The sequence below is a fragment of the Anabrus simplex genome, chromosome 6, assembly GCF_040414725.1.
Source record: "Anabrus simplex isolate iqAnaSimp1 chromosome 6, ASM4041472v1, whole genome shotgun sequence".
In the NCBI taxonomy this organism is placed as follows: Eukaryota; Metazoa; Arthropoda; class Insecta; order Orthoptera; family Tettigoniidae; genus Anabrus; species Anabrus simplex.
Window position 1 is genome coordinate 133,765,013 of NC_090270.1, and position 18,586 is coordinate 133,783,598.

Sequence of the window (18,586 nt, forward strand, 5' to 3'; positions counted from 1 at the left end):
ACCCTGGGAAATTTGGAAAAGGCCAGCAAGAAGATTACATTTATGACAAAGCTGTTTTTTTCTTTGCTGTCACTTGTACCACAGTTTTACTCAGCCCTTCAATTGTTTCAAGTCCATATGCAGTAATACCATACACATGTGCCATTTCCACTTTGCCCAGTCTTCAAGACCTTGAAGCTTGTCTGAGTAACTTGCGAACACTTTCATTTTTTTAAAATGGGCTGATGACCTAGATGGTAGGCCCCTTGAAACAAGAAGCATCATCAAACAGGTAAGCTTTTTGAAAATTACATGATCTCATCAACAGTTGGTAATATGACTAACAGCCATGTAAGCCACTAAGCTGCTAGCAACAAGAAAGTACCAAACTTAAGTACAGTAGTGCCAGTGTAGGAAAAGGAAGGAAAGAAAGAAAGAAAGAAAGGAAGGTTTACCTGGGTAGTAAACAACAAGGAACACAGAGCACAGACGGAGAAAAGAAACCTTTGGGATGTACCACATCCTCTCTTTTTGTGGAAATACGTAACGCATACCAGCATCAACATCCAGTTTAGGAACAATAAGATCTTTGCCACATAAGGTTGTTGTTTCTGAGCATACTGCTAACTGGACCACCAAATGAGATTTGAACAGACTTTTATACTGCCAAGACATACCATTTCCATGCTCACTTAAGTGATAAAATCAATTACTTACTGTGAAATTTGGTTATACTGTAGGTAAGAAAGCCTATACTAAAACAGGGTGTGGTTCCTGGGATTAAAAAACTCTACGCAACAGTCTGGTTTCAACTCTTGTAAACGACAGACTGTACTGTAAAACAAGTATGCCTTCTCGATAAGAGGGATAAATCTGGTTTGATTTCCATGCTGTCTCAATAAGAGCTACCATATCCTAGGTATTAAATATGCACACTTAAATATAAAGACAAGACCTAACGCTTAACATGTTAACCATTAACAACTTTTGTCAAAACCTTTGCTATTTACTGAACATTGTATGTTAAATCTGCATTGAATATTCCAAATAATATAATCATATCGATATCTCTTAATGAAAACATAAAATTAGTCTTTAGGTTTACTTTATTATTTAGGGAAAGTTTCACTTTTAATTGTACATTTTTAGGGACATTTGCCATTTCATGGCATTGGAACAGCAGCAGCAGTGGTCCATGCAACTGTTGTAAACTTTCCACGTCCAATGTGTACTGTGTATGTCCTGGGACTTTGCCGTTTTCGGGTAGAGAAGATGGTTCGTACAGAACCTTTTCCAGTGGCAGTAGTAACGCAGCTTGATAGAATAGCAGCCTCTGATGGTAGGTCCCTTACTACTCTTACTTCATTTTTATAACAACCCCATTTGGATTTTTAGAATGGAATTTCTTTCCAGATGGAGAGAATTCAGAGTTGTTTCAACTGATGGATGATTTTCGTCAGAAGACAGCAAAGGTGATTGGAATTCTTGACCCTCGTGTTCCGCATATAGTGAACATTAAAGTAAGCAATTTATCCCAATGTTCAGTCATAGTGTGTAAAAAAATACAGTGAGAAAGATTCTTTTGAAAAAGTTATGTTTTCTAAAGATGTGCACTGTTGCTACTTCCAGTCTATTCTGGGATCACTGTCAGCTCATGACTTGGTGGATTTGTGTGCCGCTTCGCTGAATGCATCTTTTTCAGAAAAGTTGGCTATCTTAGATGCTATTGACATGTCAGAGCGTCTAAAAATCTTGCTTCCTCTCCTTCGTCGACATCTTAAACGTAAGTATAGATTTCAATGGGAATTAAAGTTAAATGGTGTCTGTTGTCCCTGTAAACAGCATTATTGCACATTATAAAATCGTTTGAATAGCCATGCAGAAAGATGATAGGCCTAAATGTTAAAAATTATTTATGGAATGTACAGACAACGTTAAAAGAGAACATACCAAAATCGGATACAAATGAGAAATATAGACAGGTATGTGTAAAAATAGAAACTAAAGCAAAAACAAAGACTGTAAAAGACAAATTAAACTATTGAAGGAAAGAGGAAATAAATTTAAAACAGTTGGTAACATTGCCAGGTACTGAATGCTTTTGGGAAATTTAGTAAAGAATTTTCTGTTGAATGGTACTGTCTTCGTGATCTTGATTTAAAGTTAAAAACTTATTCTACTCTGATTCCTTCCAGAAAGACATTTGAAGTTCCTTTCCTCCAGTCTCTTGTCATTGTCTCTACCTTGGTTATGCTAACTCACATATTTCAAATTGATTTTACGAGCATTTAATAGTTTATAGTTTTCACTTCCTTTTCATATTAAAATGTAACTTGCAAATAGTAAGACATTATTATATTCTGTCAGTGTCTGAATTTCTTTCATGTCCAGTTATGATGTTAAGAAAAGAAATACTGACTTATAGAAGTTCATTTTGATTCAGTGACATGCTTTATGAACTGTAGTCAAATCGTCTTTTAGGACTATCATCTTTTTGTATGCAGTTTTAGTAAACTCAAGTTACCATAGGCCACACATACATATTTTTAAGTGTAAACATCAGCTGTACCACAACCTTTTCTCACAAGAATCAAGTCATTTGGTACCTTCTCTATAATATATCCTTTTATCACATCCAGTACTGTTTCCAAGGAAGGCAGCTGTTGTTTGGTAGACAGACATCTTGGTCTCAAGTGCTTAGATTTTGTTTGTAATACTTTGTAGCAAGAACTTTACTTTTCCTAAAGTAGGTTTTATGTGAATATTGAATTTTTACGACTGCTGTGTACGCAAAATAAATTTTCACTGTATTAGGTCATGTTCAGTAAAATTCATTGAATTATCCTACAACAGGCAATTTGCGTGCACTCTACAGTTGTGATGGCCGTAGTGCCAAACCTGTAGCTTAGAACCTTTCCAACAGACCGAATATGACCTAGGCTTCTGTACCTCAACTGGTAACAGCATCCAATTCGAAATTGGAAAGTTGTGGGTTCGGATCTCACTGGTGCCCAGTTGGCCATTTTGGTTCTATACCTATCATTTCTCTGATATGTACTGTATGTACTGAATACAAACTAATTCGTTGAAAGTTTATTTCAAGTTATGCATATGTTCAAATACAGTTTCATGGACTTGTTTTTCCATGGTTGTTCTACATGTTAAAGTTATAACTAGGACTTGAATCATTATGTATAAAACCCCTCATTAGAACCATGCAAATAATATATGCTAAAAAGTGCCAAAATATATGCCAAAAATGAAACGTCTGCTATACAGTTTCACTTTTAGAATATGTTCTGATGTAAATAAGGAAGTGTGCATCGAATGTACGCTCCTTGGCTGATGCTGTGTATGTAGGTGTGCACAAATTACTTTGAGTGTGCACTTATTAACTGACGCCGGGTTCATTAGGTTGATTGGTGACAGTCTCGATGACTGTTTGAATCTAGAGGACGATGCATAAATACATACAATTGTCGCTTATTTTTATTGTTTATTATTTTTATTGTTTATTACTTCCCAGACAATACAGGCTGCAACAAGGACAAAGCTCCATGGGAAACGAAATAATATAAAACTAAAACTTTTAATTAAACACACAGCAATAACTCTAAAAGTGCAAAATAGTTAAACTAACAAAGTAGTTGATAAGATATAAATCAATGTCACAATAAAGAAATCTACAGAAATTCACTTGACACATAATTAACCCATTCACATCCTATTTAAATACCGTAGCAGTTCACTGAGAAAACACATTTTAATCCTGCACTACAGCAGTCTTCTGCACAGTATTATTTACAAAAATCATACAAAACCAACCAGTAAAGATTCCGTTCTGAAAATTTGCATACATAATAACGAAGGAATAAGCTTACCAATACCGCTTTTCTAGTACGTCTGCTGAGTGTGGTACACCTCAAAACATTCTTCTAAGCGAAGTGCTACACCACACTTTTTGCACTGCCAGCAACTTTTACTTCTCTTACCCTGGCGGTAGCACACAACACACCTTTTCATGACTTCTGTTGGGGGTATATGCATGGGAAAGTGGGCCCATGATTTAGCTTATAATCTGGTAGGGGTGGTGCTCGCTGAAGGTCGACCTCGAACAAACTACTCCGGCAACTGAACAGTTTCAAGTAGCTGCTTTGCAATGTTAATTCTGAAGTCAGTATAGTTCGTATTTTTGTTAGCAGCGATATTGTGATACACAGTGAAGGAATTGAAAATGCATATATCTAGGAGATAAAAGAATATTTTCTATATCCTTTTGCTGTGTGTTGATAATAATTAGTATAACTAACGCAAAGTATGCCTTAATTTCGTCAGGTGTAGTCTCAAACCATTTGTCATCGTCTTTCACTTTCTTTCTGTCAGGATTGCTCTAGTGTCTTGCTGCATAAGCATTTGTCTTGTCAGATATTTTGTCAGACATAATGTTCATGTATTCCCAAAAAACTGTGAGTTAAGATAGTGGCTGCGTATCATACTTTTTCAGTAAGTTATCACTAACCCCGCTGTGTTCACTAAACGTATGTACAACAGGGATATTTTAACTTTTTGTCCAGTTCCAGTCAGTCAAGTTAGTCTACGCCGAGGTATGAACTTGTTTCGAAAGACTTGGCTCACTGTCGTCATTTGTATCACTTTCCGTGTCATGAGCACTATTACACACATCACTCAAACTCGAACTAAGACCTTCAGGGTCTCTTTAGTCGTCACAGATATCACTGTCTTCATAATCACTCTCTAAAACACTATCTATTAGCTTTCATATTCCATTTTCATCAAGACCAACACATCTGCTTGACGCCATGATTGCAACTGACGTGAGCGAAATAGTATGAACAAAGATTCTTTTATTTGTTATTCCAGAAGTGTGTGATAACCTGGTGTGTGGGAAATAACTGAAGCCACATGTCTAAACTTCAGCTCAGAATGCATACAAGTGGTATCTGTGAGTTAGTAACTGAACTACATATGTTGATATACAGCAGTGCATCGCCGCAAGCTGAACTCGCCATTGGATTCATATGCCATGAATAAATTTTGCAAGCTAGGGTCGGCAAATGGTGTGATTGGGTTACCCGATAATACAAATCCTAAAAGTAGACATTCAAAAAGAACCCACACAGCACGGGGAGGAATTTCATATCAAGACGTTATCTGGCCTATTTATAATGAATGCTGTGGAGCAGTACAGGCCCTCTAGTAGTATATATCAAAACAAGTATCAGAAAGGAGCAAACAAGTGTCCGATCAAGTCATACAGGGTCTCTCTTATAAACCCAGACTGAATGCACGGTATTTGTACTCTGCCCTATGGCAGCTGCCTCAGCCGAACTTATGTCTCACGTGGCCGCCCTGCTTTAAGTGTGTATACAATCTTATATGAAATCTTACCTTATAAAAAATGCTGGAAGTGTTGTCCTTCCTGGGTTATACGGGCAGTGTATCTGGTAACCATATTCTGGTTGACGCGAGTGAGTTCTGCCACTGTAATGTTTCTGACTTCAGTCGTAATATTTTCTTTCACTTCCTCTAGTGGGTGAGGATTTGTTCGATACATGTTTTATTTCATTTTACCCCACAAGTAAAAATCACACACTGTTAGATCTGGAGAATGAGGGGGAAATAGACCAGCACTGATCATTCGGTCTGCAAACACTTCTGAGATTGTAAGAAAGGAATCTTTACCGAGCGAGGTGGCCATGCGGTTAGGGGCGTGCAGCTGTGAGCTTGCATCTGAGAGATCGTGGGTTCGAATCCCACTGTCGGCAGCCCTGAAGATGGTCTTCTGTGGTTTCCCATTTTCACACCAGGCAAATGCGGGGGCTGTATCTTAATTAAGTCCACGGCCGCTTCCTTCCAACTCCTAGGCCTTTGCTATCCCATCATCGCCATAAGACCTATCTGTGTCGGTGCGACGTAAAGAAAAAAAAAAAAAAAAGGGGAATCTTCTGCTGTATGAGCAGGGGATGAATCTTGTTGAAACCACCCACGTGATTTTTCTTCTTCCGTTAACTAATGGAAGAAAGGCATCAAAATGTTATCTTAGTATCTTTCTGCATTTACTTTAGTCTCGAAAAAAATAGGTCCAGTTATTCGTCTCGCACTAACTGCACACCAAACACCAATCTTCCTGTCATAACGAGGGACTTCATAAACACCATTACGATTTTCTGCACACCAACAGCGAGAGTTATGTCTGTTCACATGACCATTAAGATGAAACCAGAACTTTGACATACAAAAATACGGTGTTGCTGTGATAACTGTCTCACCATGTTAACAGCTGAGGTTCAGACTGGCGGCTGCTTCCCAGGTCGAACACGTGCAGGCTACTTCCAAGGTCAAGAACTATGCGTGCGCCTCCCATGCTGCAGCTGCCATAGCGCAGAGTACAAACACCATGCGTTCGGTCTGGGTTTATAAGAGAGACCCTGTATATAGAGAGGGAGAGATAGGAACAAGAAAAGGAACACACAATCAGAAAAACACAATAGCAGATCAGTGTAGAAAGAGAACACAAGAACAAACATGAAAACACAAAAGGACAATCTCTACATCTTCATACATTGCTGTCTTTAAATACAATATTTTCTCACGTTTTCTCCCAGCTTTTCGAGACAAAGAAAATTAAAAAAATTAAAGCTTGCACATAAGATCCTGCAATGTATTTTGTCAGAGAAGAACGATTCCACTTCATAGCGAGTACAGCCATACTGCAGCTTCGATGACATCACACAAATAGGTGGATTATTTTGTCCATCTGACCTGTGCAATGCAAACACACATCAGAGTCATGCAGTATGTCTGTGTTTCATAGTTAAGTAATACCCGCTTCCGTAGCATACCACAGCTTCGATGACGTCTCGCATATAGGCGAACAGCTTCATATTTCCAACCTGTGCATTGTAAGCACGCATCAGATATGCAATGTATCTGTGTTTTGTCTGCCTCTGTAGGTAGTGTAACGGTTAGTGAAATTAGCTGCTGGGTAAATATTACATAGACCCTTCGCACAAAACTATATGTCCAACCCTTATCCTGCTTCTCTACTGGGTCGGATATGAAGCAAGATGAATCTTCATAGCGAGTTTTTACAACCTGATGTCCTTCTTGATGTCGCTCTCATCAGAGAAGTTAATGAGATGAAATGAGTGTTGTGATATACAGTAAGAGTAAATAAAACTGATATATTTACAATATATGTACGCCTAAAGGTCATGTATTCATAATTTATGGTTTTATTTTCTTACGTTTAGAAATGCTGCCTTCCAATGAAGGTAGCCAGTAAGATTTGGAACACAGTCATAAATTACTTCATTTTTCAAAGTGTCGGACATCATTGATTTTTACCTTCTGATTAGTGTTAAATGAGAATGGTTGCCCAGTTGTATTTCATTTGAAAACAGTAATCACCACCACATCCTCAGATTATGCATTTGTTCATTATTCTCAAAAATTCAGAATACACACATGTACAATTTATAGTTCTTTTCAGACAAAAGTCCTGTGTTCATTGCATGAAATGGGAGGCTGTTGCATATTGGAATCTCCCTCCCCATTACTTTTTGCAGCTATAGAAGTGAATGAGAAAGGGGTCTAATACACTTCTCATTAATCGCAGTTCTGCTACACCCATCTCTTCTCAGCTTCTGACGAGCTTGTTTCTGCTTCCAAGCTTCATCGGTAGGGCGGGCCTCAACACTCATTGAGGTGCCAGCTTGACAGTTCTTCAGTCTTCACATGTAAAGTGTAGGATAAGGAGAAAGCCGGGGATGAGTACACCCTTTTTTATCTTCATCTTATGTTCTTCCCTTTTCCTGTATTTATCAAGTATGTGGCACTCACAACTGACTTTTGGCAAAGCAGGTACACTATATTAAACTTAGCCCAGTATTCTTCTCAATTCAAACTTGCCTAAACATAAAATTCTAAAAGAAACCTGTCTCCAGGGGGAAAAGTATTCGTACATGAAGACAAGCAAATTTACGAACAAATAATAATAGTCATTTTTTTTCTTGTGGTAATTTCTACCCGAGTGCAGCCCTTGTAAGGCAGACTCTCCGATGAGGGTGGGCGGCATATGCCATGCGTAGGAAACTGCGTATTATTGTGGTGGAGGATAGTGTTATGTGTGGTGTGTGAGTTGCGGATTTTGGGGACAGCACAAACATCCAGCCCCCGAGCCATTGGAATTAACCAATGAAGGTTAAAATCCCCGATCCGGCCTGGAATCGAACCTGGGACCCTCTGAACCGAAGGCCAGTACGCTGGCCATTCAGCCAACGAGTCGGACAATAATAGTAATAATAATAATAATAATAATAATAATAATAACAACAGTAATAATAAACTGGGGGTCTAGATTAAAGAGGGTCGGCTAAACGAGTTTGTACTGTGGTTTTTCTGGCACTTCACTTACGTGAAAGTGGGGTTTGTCAGAATTGTTTAAACGTAATTTACCAACAATGAAGTTCGCCATGTATCAAACACATGCAATATCATTTCATTGACTGATATACGGATACAGTTTTCTCTAGTGTTGCAAAGAATTTGCTTAATAAATTTCACTAAATATTGGTGCATACTAAAGCTTTGTAAAGATCATTGAAGTTTTGAAAGGAATGTAGGCCTGCTAGCTATATGGTTGTGCTATTTACCAGGGAAGTTGTGTTCCTTAGTGGAGCTGGAGACTTGAATTCAGTAACAAGGTATGTTGAACACAGATACAACTAATTTACCATTTCAGTTCATTCATAAATACTGAAATTATTCTTCATTTCTAGTGTATACTGAAACATTTTTTTAAATCTTAAAAATATGTACTGTACTAATCCTCAGATTATGCCCTCTTTGGGTGGGGGCAGTAGAATAACATCCACGGTAACCGCTGCGTGTCATAAGAGGTGACCAAAGGGGGGTTCAGTTGCTTTCAGCTTGGGAGCATGGGTTTACAACTACAGTTATCTTCGGTCAGTCTGGAATGCTTCATCTTATGTTAGGATCGTAACCCTCATCTTTCTTATCCAACCTCTTTTGATCAGTTCTTGTTCTTTTCTGACTACGACAGTATTAAGTTTCGAGGCCTAGGGAGTCTCTAATTTTCCCCTTTTCTTTCTTTTGCCGATTACTTCATTTTTTGAAGTGTAATACTTCTTTGATATTTCTTCCCCTCTGATTAGTGTTAATTTAATCCTCCAGCTCCACTAAGGAACATAACTTCCCTGGTAAATAGCCCAGTTGTACTTTGTTTTAAAATGGTAATCACCACCACCACCTCAGATTAAACATTTGTTCATTATTCTCAAAAACTCAAGAGTCCTAGTTATTTCTTGTATTTGTTCTTGTGGGTGCACTATGAGATTTTTTTTTTGGTTTAATGAGTATAATTTTATGGTCCTATTAGAGAGCGATGATGTGTGAATGGTTCATTAATAGATACGGTTTTTCCTTCTTTCCTTTAAGAACTGGAAAATGTCCGCAGGATTCCAGTACACAGTATGATAAAGGAGGTTAAGCCAGTGATACATCGCATAAACATCAAAGACAGTAATGCAGGGAATGGTGGTGTAATGAAAGTGATTGATTTGTTAAACAAAGGGAATTCAAATGAAGAATTGGATGAACTGGAGAAGAAGCTCACGTAAGGCACTATTCTCTGTTACGCTACAATATGTATTACAAGGTGGTGCATGTTTCTTAATTAGTAGCTCATAGTGAGCAGAATAACTAGTCAAAAATCTGGTATGAGTAAAAAATCTTAATATTGTGTAAGTTTTATTATTCATGTCTAATACTCGCAAGAGTCATGGTCGCGCCAATCTGTGTGTGTATATCTGTAAGTCCTGTTGCAAAATATTCAGAACACTGTCAATACAGAAATACACCCCCTACCGGTCGCCAATCTGTGTGTGCGTGCATGTGTGCGTGTGCGTGCGTGCGTGTGTGTAAAAATGTGCCGTGTAAAATACGAGGGTATAATTTCTCGCCTTATCAGCCTGTCTGGCGTTTCAGAAGGTTCACTATGGGGACCTTCATGTTTGCTTCTATTTGTTAATGATCTGCCATCACAAATCCATTCGAGCAACTACCTGCTCTATGCTGATGACCTTAAACTTTACAGAGTAATTGAAAATGTGAGGGACTGTAAATTGTTACAGTGTGATATAAATAATATTAGTGATTGATGCAAAAAGTGGCTTTTAACCCTAAATATTTCGAAGTGCAGTGCAATATCCTTCATGAGAAAGTTGCAAGTTACTGTATTCAATTATCATTTAAAGGTTCAAGAAGTGGAGTGTGTTAATAAAATTAACGATCTTGGTATTATTTTTTAGTAATCAAAAGGATCTAATCTTTCAATGAGCATGTGTTAAATATCGTTAACAAGGCATTTAAAACGTTCGGCTTTCTCAAAAGAAATTGCAAGAGTTTTAAATCTGTTGTCCCATCGAAAACCCTGTATTTCTCACTTTAGAGTACTCCTCTGAAGTGTGGATCCCTTCACAGCAATACTTAGTTACTGCCTTAGCGCGAGTACAGATCAGATTCTCAAAATGGATCAGTAAAAAATGCTGTCATCGATAGATTATGATTTGTTTTGTACAAACATGCATATTGAGTCTCTTCCCAGAACTAGGCACAGGTAAGTCAATGCACGTTTCATACACAAATGTATCGATAATTTCCTTGATTGTCCCAATTTACTCCAGTTGCTACCAATTTGTGTTCCTTCCCGCAACACCTGACAGGCTGTCACCTTTCACTTACCCAGGTGCAGAACAGAATTACACAGGAACTCTTGGTTTATGCAGGCCCTAAGATCCCTGATGAAATTAGCGGGATGGTAGATGTATTTCACTCGTCAGCTAGTGAAATTCGCAGACATCTTATGGATGCTTCATAGACAGAGTATTCCTTGTATCTTGTTCTGCGCATTTGGTAACTGAAAGTTATACTTTTTTCCTTTGGTCATTTCAAATGTATAAACACTTTTCTGTTTTCATGTTTTTTAAATTCCTTATGTGTTTTGTAAATATGTATATGTCATATATTGCTTGGTGGTGGTGGTGGTGGTAGTAGTAGTAGTAGTAGTAGTAGTAGTAGTAGTAGTAGTAGTAGTAGTAGTAGTATGTTGATAAATAAACAAATAATATCAAATATGACAATGACTTGAATTTCTCCCACAGAGAGCTGCAGTTTTCATTATGACTGCTGTTGAACTCGGAGCTTGGCCGGTAGATTGCTAAATTTTTAGTGTGTTGTTAAATAGTAACAAAGGAATGCAGATGTCATTAGTTGTTGGCATTCTGTCAAGTGTAACAGGTTTTCAAGCATACGTACACTTCTAGATTGACTATGTCTCCTCATGTTCAGAAGATACAGCACAGTTGCCATTATTTATGAAGCAACCTCTGTACACTTTCCTCTCTAAAAGATTACAGATGCTCGTTGCCTTCCTTGTTATTGTGCCTATTGCATTTTCTGACGTGTTCCAAGATGGCGTCAAAGTAGAGGTATGGACTACACAGGCTGCATTTGTATGAAAAGAACCATAAGCTAGAAGTTCACAGGAGGCCAAGACCAAGTAGGAGCATACAATTTTAAAAGGCTGTGAAGAGTGAGCAGAACAGTATCAAGTGAATTGTTTCAAGAAAAACAAGTAAAATATATTATTATTACACTTACTAATCTGATGAGATAGAGAACGGATGTACATCAATTCAGCTGCGACAGAAAGGAAGACTAATTGCTATGATAGACGGAATTATGCACATATTACCTGTGTTAAACAAGAAAATATAGCGTAATACATGTTATTCAACATCGAAGAGAGGAATCGCAGCTTGAAATAAGAAAATTTAAATAAAATACGTTCACCAGTTGGACCGATACAAAGCAATTCGACACGTCGAAGCTCATTAAAAACAGAGGTTAGAGAGGAGGAAAAATATTCAGGAATCATTTTCCAAGAAGAGAAATTAAGCAATTATTAAGCTTTCAAGAATAGAAATATCACGTAAAATTACAGATATTGAAAAAAGACAAAGAAAAGATCGAAGACTCTGAACCAAGTGTTAAATATTTGATTGATCAGATTAATAAGAAGAATATAAGGATACTGATGAGAGATTATAATTTTAAGAAGCTCTAAAATGAACATTTACTCATTGGAATTATTTGATTTTAACATTAGCTCAAGAGTGAAGAAGGATATGTTGTACTAATTTCAAGGTGGACAGCCCTAGAGATGAATATGAACTGGCCAGCAGACAGACCTGATGATGGGGGAATACTCCAGCCCTTCCATAGTTTTATACGTCTTAATAATTGTATTTTTTCTTCTTCTCGTATTGAGTTGATGAATCCTCTGAATTGCTGGGATATGCACAAAGCAGAGCTTTGGGTCCAGCAGCCAATGTTGTTGCTCTCTTAGCACTACCCACGGGTCACGTGTAGGGTAATATGAGGTTAAAATGCAAAGAGCTATATGAGGAATATATTCTCAGTAGTGACCCTGAAATTGCAGATGAATTGATTCAGTCTCTAGATTCATCTAGAAAAGAAAAATGGTTCAATCTCATGGAAAATATGAGTTTTTAACATTCCAGTCGAAAAGCATGGTCACTTTTAAGGAAACTTGGCAACAGCACTCCCAAATTCAGTCCCAAGAGCTCTAAGATAAAACCAAACGAGGTGGCAAACAGAGTAGTTAGCCTGACAAGAAATCCTATCGGTACAAAGAAGAAAGAGTCAAAAAGAATTCAACAAGAGCTAAAATCGAGGATAACCCAGGCCAAAGCAGTCTCTCAGTTTTTCACTGATTTCACAGCTGCTGAGATCTCAACTGCGCTAAAAGAAATAAAGCCAGGTAAAGCAGCCAGATTGGATGGAGTATAGCCAGAATTCCTTATACATTGTGGCCCCTGAACAATAGAATGGCTTGCCATATTTTACAGCAATATCTTACATTAAACGTGAGGAACTTCATCTTATTTGCCCGTATTGAACTGAGATCACAATTAAAATAAAAATCTTTAAGTTTCCACCTTGTTCAATACAAATACACTGTTGTTAGATGACTTTTACAACATATATTTTATTGCAGTACTAGTTTCGGCGCTCTATTAAGGCACCATCATCAGCTGTGCAATAAGTAGAGAAAACTTGAAGATATAACAATACAAAACAACATACTGATATACTTAACTCCTTAATTTCTATCTAATGGTAAGTTTAAAACTCTAAGTTACAAGCAAGATAACCCTTGTGAATCAAAATTGTAAAATCTCATGGGTTGTCCTTAAAATTCTGTGATGGCTATAATTTTTTACATTCGTAAAAATCAAGTTCAACAACATTACTAAAATCGTGAAATTAAAGCTGAATCAAGTCCTAAAGTGTTAAAAATGTTCATTTCACAGATGCATTAGTTGCCATGTGTTGGATAAAAACTTGTCGTATTCATTAAATTGCCAGACTGTGCCGTCTTCTGATGTTTGTTGATATATGGAAGCTTAGTTCTTATGTTGTGTTTCTAGTGGTTGGAACTGATTATTTGCCCTGATGTTATTAAGCAGGCATAACCTCTCAGTTCAATAACCCTGTAATGATGAAAGTCCTCTGTTAATAGAAAAGCTAGATAAAGATATTAGAAACCTGATTGAATCAAAATGTTATTGAAGTTGACTCACCTCAACGGTTACGTACTTTGCGCGGCGTCTGCAGCATGACGAGTGTGTCTGCTCGTGTCGAGTGCGATGTGATGAAGCACTAAGGAAGGGGAAGTAGGGGTGGCAAGGGGAATGTTTCTGGAACGTTGGCAATGTAGGAGAGGGTCCGGGGGGCGTTGCGGACGAAGACAGTAGAATGAGAAACTGTTACGTAGCGTTCGAAAGACTGACGAATTTTCCGGAATTCTTAGCTTGTCGAGTAATAGAATCAAGCAATCGTATAATACTTTGGGTTTCTCGGAAATTTCATTCACATTTAGGTTAGCGTTATAATACTGGTCTAGATGTATTAGACACGCTTCTGTAATGTCAAGCCTCGGTCCCTTGGATAGTGTTTCCATTATTTCAAGATCGTGATTTATGTCTGTGAATTTATGCTTATATTCATGGACGTGTTGGCCTATGGCTGAAAATCTATTGTATTTCACAGCATTGAGGTGTTCTTGATATCTAACATTAAAGCTGCGCCCAGTTTGCCCTATATATCCGCTCCCACAGCCTTTGCATTCGAACCTGTATACACCTGATTTAGAGTACGGGTTGACCTTATTAACAGCTGATGCATTATGCAAAATTTCAGTACTTCTGTTATCTGTTTTGAATGCAATCCTAATGTTACGTTTCTTAAAAATGTTCGTAACTTTATAAACCTCTTTGTTGAACGTAAAGGTTGCGATTTCTTTTGATTCAAGTTTATCTTTAGTCAGGGTTGCTTATTATCCGCTCTATGAAATTCCCTTTAAAGCCATTAGCCTTAGCCATAGCTCGAATAATGTTCAGTTCCTTGTCCAAGTCTCGCTTGGACATTGGTACGCTAAACGCGCGATTAACCAGGCTGTTATAGGTCGCGCGTTTATGAGCTGCAGGGTGTGTTGAGTCTTGTCGTATTGTAACTGAAGTTTCTGTGGGCTTCCTGTAAATGCTAAATGAAAATGAAGAGGGATGTCTATTAATCTTTAAGTCTAGATAATTAATGGATTTTTCTATTCTAGATTTCAAAGTAAGTTTTATATCGGTATCGATTGTATTGAGATTATTCAGAGTGTTAGAGGTGTCAGATATGCATTCATCCAGAATAACAAAGGCATCGTCTACATACCTGGACCAAAATACAATATTCTTAAATTTGTCATTGTTAATTATTTGTGTATCTTCTAAAAAATCTAGATAAATCTCTGCCAAGATCCCCGAGGCCGGTGACCCCATTGCGAGGCCATCCTGTTTATAAATGATCTGATCAAATGTGAAGTAGTTGTTGTTGACCAATAACTTGAACAACGCCATAAAGTCTTCAATTTCGAAATTGCTTGGGTGACTATATTTCTTCAAATTCCTAGCAATAATAGGAAGCAATTTTGAAGTTTTAATGTTAGGAAACATATTCACTATATCAAAAGAATGCATTGTGAGGTGATCTTGTAATTGAAATTTACCTAGTTCTTTTATCAATTCTATGGAATTCTTAATGGCTTTATTTGCAGTGAATCTGTAATGTTGTTTTAGGGATTTTTGGATATACTGCGCCAGTTTATAAAGGGGGCTAGGTCTGTAATTTATAATTGGCCTGATGGGGACATCGGCCTTGTGGATTTTTGGCAGCGCTTTAGCGGTTGGTAGACCAGGGTTCATGCTAATTAATTTTTGCTTTTCGAATTCGTTAAAGAGGAAAGACGATTTCTTTAATGTTAGTTTCAATTGCTTCTGCAACGATTGAGTCGGGTCTTTCTTAATAATAGAAAAAGAGTCGTCGTTAAAAAAGTTTTTTGTTTTTTGGATGTAATCTGCTTTATGCATGATAACCGTAACATTGACCTTATCAGTAAGCTCTTCGTTTTTTATTTTCTTTTTCAGTTCTAATATTTGTTTTCTATCCTTGAAAGAACCTTTAGAAAAAATAAAATTATTATTATTATTATTATTATTATTATTATTATTATTATTATTATTATTATTATTATTATTATTAACCATTTTGTTAAGCTGTTTTTTTACTTCTATTCTGGCCTCATCTTGCAAGTCGTGTGTCAATTTTCCGAGCGCGATTTCTGCGTCTATGATAAGATTTTTAGTTACTTTAGCTTGATTAAAGTTCGGCCAATTATCATTGGGACCTTTCTCGAGAATGCATCTTTCCTCTCTGTTCTATTAACAGAGGACTTTCATCATTACAGGGTTATTGAACTGAGAGGTTATGCCCGCTTAATAACATCAGGGCAAATAATCAGTTCCAACCACTAGAAACACAACATAAGAACTAAGCTTCCATATATCAACAAACATCGGAAGACGGCACAGTCTGGCAATTTAATGAATACGATGAGTTTTTATCCAACACATGGCAACTAATGCAACTGTGAAATGAACATCTTAACATTTTAGGACTTGATTCAGCTTTAATTTCACGATTTTAGTAATGTTGTTGAACTTGATATTTACGAATGTAAAAAATTATAGCCATCACAGAATTTTAAGGGCAACTCATGAGATTTTACAATTTCGACTCACAAGGGTTATCTTGCTTGTAACTTAGAGTTTTAAACTTACCATTAGATAGAAATTAAGGAGTTAAGTATATCAGTATGTTGTTTTGTATTGTTATATCTTCAAGTTTTCTCTACTTATTGCGCAGCAGATGATGGTGCCTTAATAGAGCGCCGAAACTAGTACTGCAATAAAATATATGTTGTAAAAAGTCATCTAACAACAGTGTATTTGTATTGAACAAGGTGGAACCTTAAAGATTTTTATTTTAATTGTAATATCTTACATGTTGGACAACTACCATCAATACTCAAAAGAACAAATATAGTAGCAATCCTTAAACCAGGGAAAAGTGGAGACAGGCCCATAGCCCTTTTAAGTGTCTGCTACAAGCTACTGGAGAGAGTAATATACAACAGAATTTCAGCCAGAATCCTAGAGCACATACCACTTGAACAAGCTGGCTTCAGACCAAGTCGCAGCTATACCGACCAGGTGTTAGCCCTAACCACCCATATTGAGAGAGGATTTCAAGATCGAGAGAAGACTGTAGCAGTGTTCATGGATAAGTCATCAGCTTATGACACAGTCTGGCGAAAAGGAATGATCCTCAAATTCCTGAAGTTAATCCCTTGTAAGACACTTGCCACCCTGCTGAATAATATGTTGGCTAATAGAATGATTGAAGTACACCTACACGGCAACATAAGTAAAACTTACAAACTGAGTGACGGATTACCACAGGGATTGGTACTGGCCCCATTGCTCTTCAACATAAATACAGCAGATCTACCTTCAACCAATGCTAGGAAGTTTATATATGCTGATGACATTTGCTTGACAGCCCAGTCTGGTGATTTTGCCGGAGCAGAATCCACACTCACTAAAGGTCTCTGCAGAATTGATAATTATTTTAAAACCTGGCGACTGAAACCAAACATAACAAAAACAGAGGTCAGCTGCTTTCATTTGAGCAATAAACAAGCCAATTATGTCCCTCAGGTTCAATTCAGAGGTCATATTCTGAAGTTCAATCCACATCCAAAATATCTAGGCGTTTCCTTGGATCGATCCTTGACTTACAGCGAACATCTTGATTAATAAATTTCATGATGTTCCGTATTGATATATATAGTATGTCATAGAAAGAAAGAGATCCACCTTATCGATACTAAATTTATTAACGTTTTTAAAACAGGACCGGTTTCGACTTTTCACAAGTCATCCTCAGCTGTCATATACATACACATTAGAATACATGTTTTAACAGTTGTATCTTACAAATAAATATGTCATATTTGATAGACATTAGATAGTATGTCTAGAAGTGAAATTCTGCTTCTTACGTCTAAGTTTAGAGGATCAAGAATATATTAAAAAGATATCTATCTTTAACACATTAAAAGAATTACAACACATGATAAAATTTGTTGTTTACACCTGACCTTGAATATAGCATTAATGTTCAAGTTTTACCAGTAAAAGTTCTTTAAAAAGACTTTCATATTGCGTTGTATTTAGTCGACTAAATATGCTTAAATGTAGCTGCATGTGCTTATACAGTATACTTTTTATTAGGCTTAAACTTTGTCAAAATAAGTAATGTGAATCTGAATTTGAAATTATGATAACAAAGTGAAATGCGTTTGAAATAACAGTAAGCTAGGTAATTGAAACCTGTGTTGAATGACTCCTTCAATTATATGCTATTTAAAATACATTACATGCAAATAAGACAATAGCACACTTCAATATGTAAAAGTTAAAAGGTATAAGACAATCATGTAAGTTTTGTGAAATTCATATGAAGTATTGTTCTTTCTTCATGCGTATGTGTCAAGTTCAAATGAGGTAGTATATTTTATATAAACTTTGTCAAAATAAATAATGTGAATCTGTGATTCCTGAGTCCAGTTAGTGGGGGGCCATGGATAGTATGGTCGTGACTTCCATGTTCTTTGAAGAAATTCTTTGTTCACTGTTGGAGGCAGACCTTCACATACCCTGATGTAGGCCAATATAATTTGACGGAAAGCTTGGCTTTGTTAAATATAAGTGGCTTTAATCCAGTTTTTATTTATTTATTTATTTATTTGTTTGTTTATTTATTTAAATACAGTGAGCCATGAAAACCTACGTTCATTAACTAAAATAATAGTCCAATAAAACAGACAGTGTTTTATTTGTAACATAATTTATTTTGTTGGTCTGAGTAGCTCAGATGATAGAACACTGGCCTTTTGAGCTGAAGTTGGCAGGTTGAAAGTGGTTGTTGTAGTTTTAAAATATGCAATTATGCTGTAGTTTCTGGACATGGAACTTGCTTAGAGAAATTTTTCTGAATCTGTGTTCAAAGGAATCTCTTGAGATATTTTTAG

The 18,586-nt window shown here is 36.8% G+C and overlaps 1 protein-coding gene across 2 annotated transcripts in view; it reads left to right on the plus strand.

The window, feature by feature from the left end:
• Positions 1-18,586, plus strand: part of LOC136876197 (lon protease homolog 2, peroxisomal) — a 212,228-nt gene that overhangs the window by 56,846 nt on the left and 136,796 nt on the right. For both annotated transcript variants that reach the window (XM_067149939.2, XM_067149940.2), the window contains 4 exons: positions 1,129-1,318; positions 1,393-1,499; positions 1,609-1,762; positions 9,460-9,637. In XM_067149939.2, coding sequence (XP_067006040.1) covers positions 1,129-1,318; positions 1,393-1,499; positions 1,609-1,762; positions 9,460-9,637 — 629 coding nt within the window. The remainder of the gene's footprint in view (positions 1-1,128; positions 1,319-1,392; positions 1,500-1,608; positions 1,763-9,459; positions 9,638-18,586) is intronic.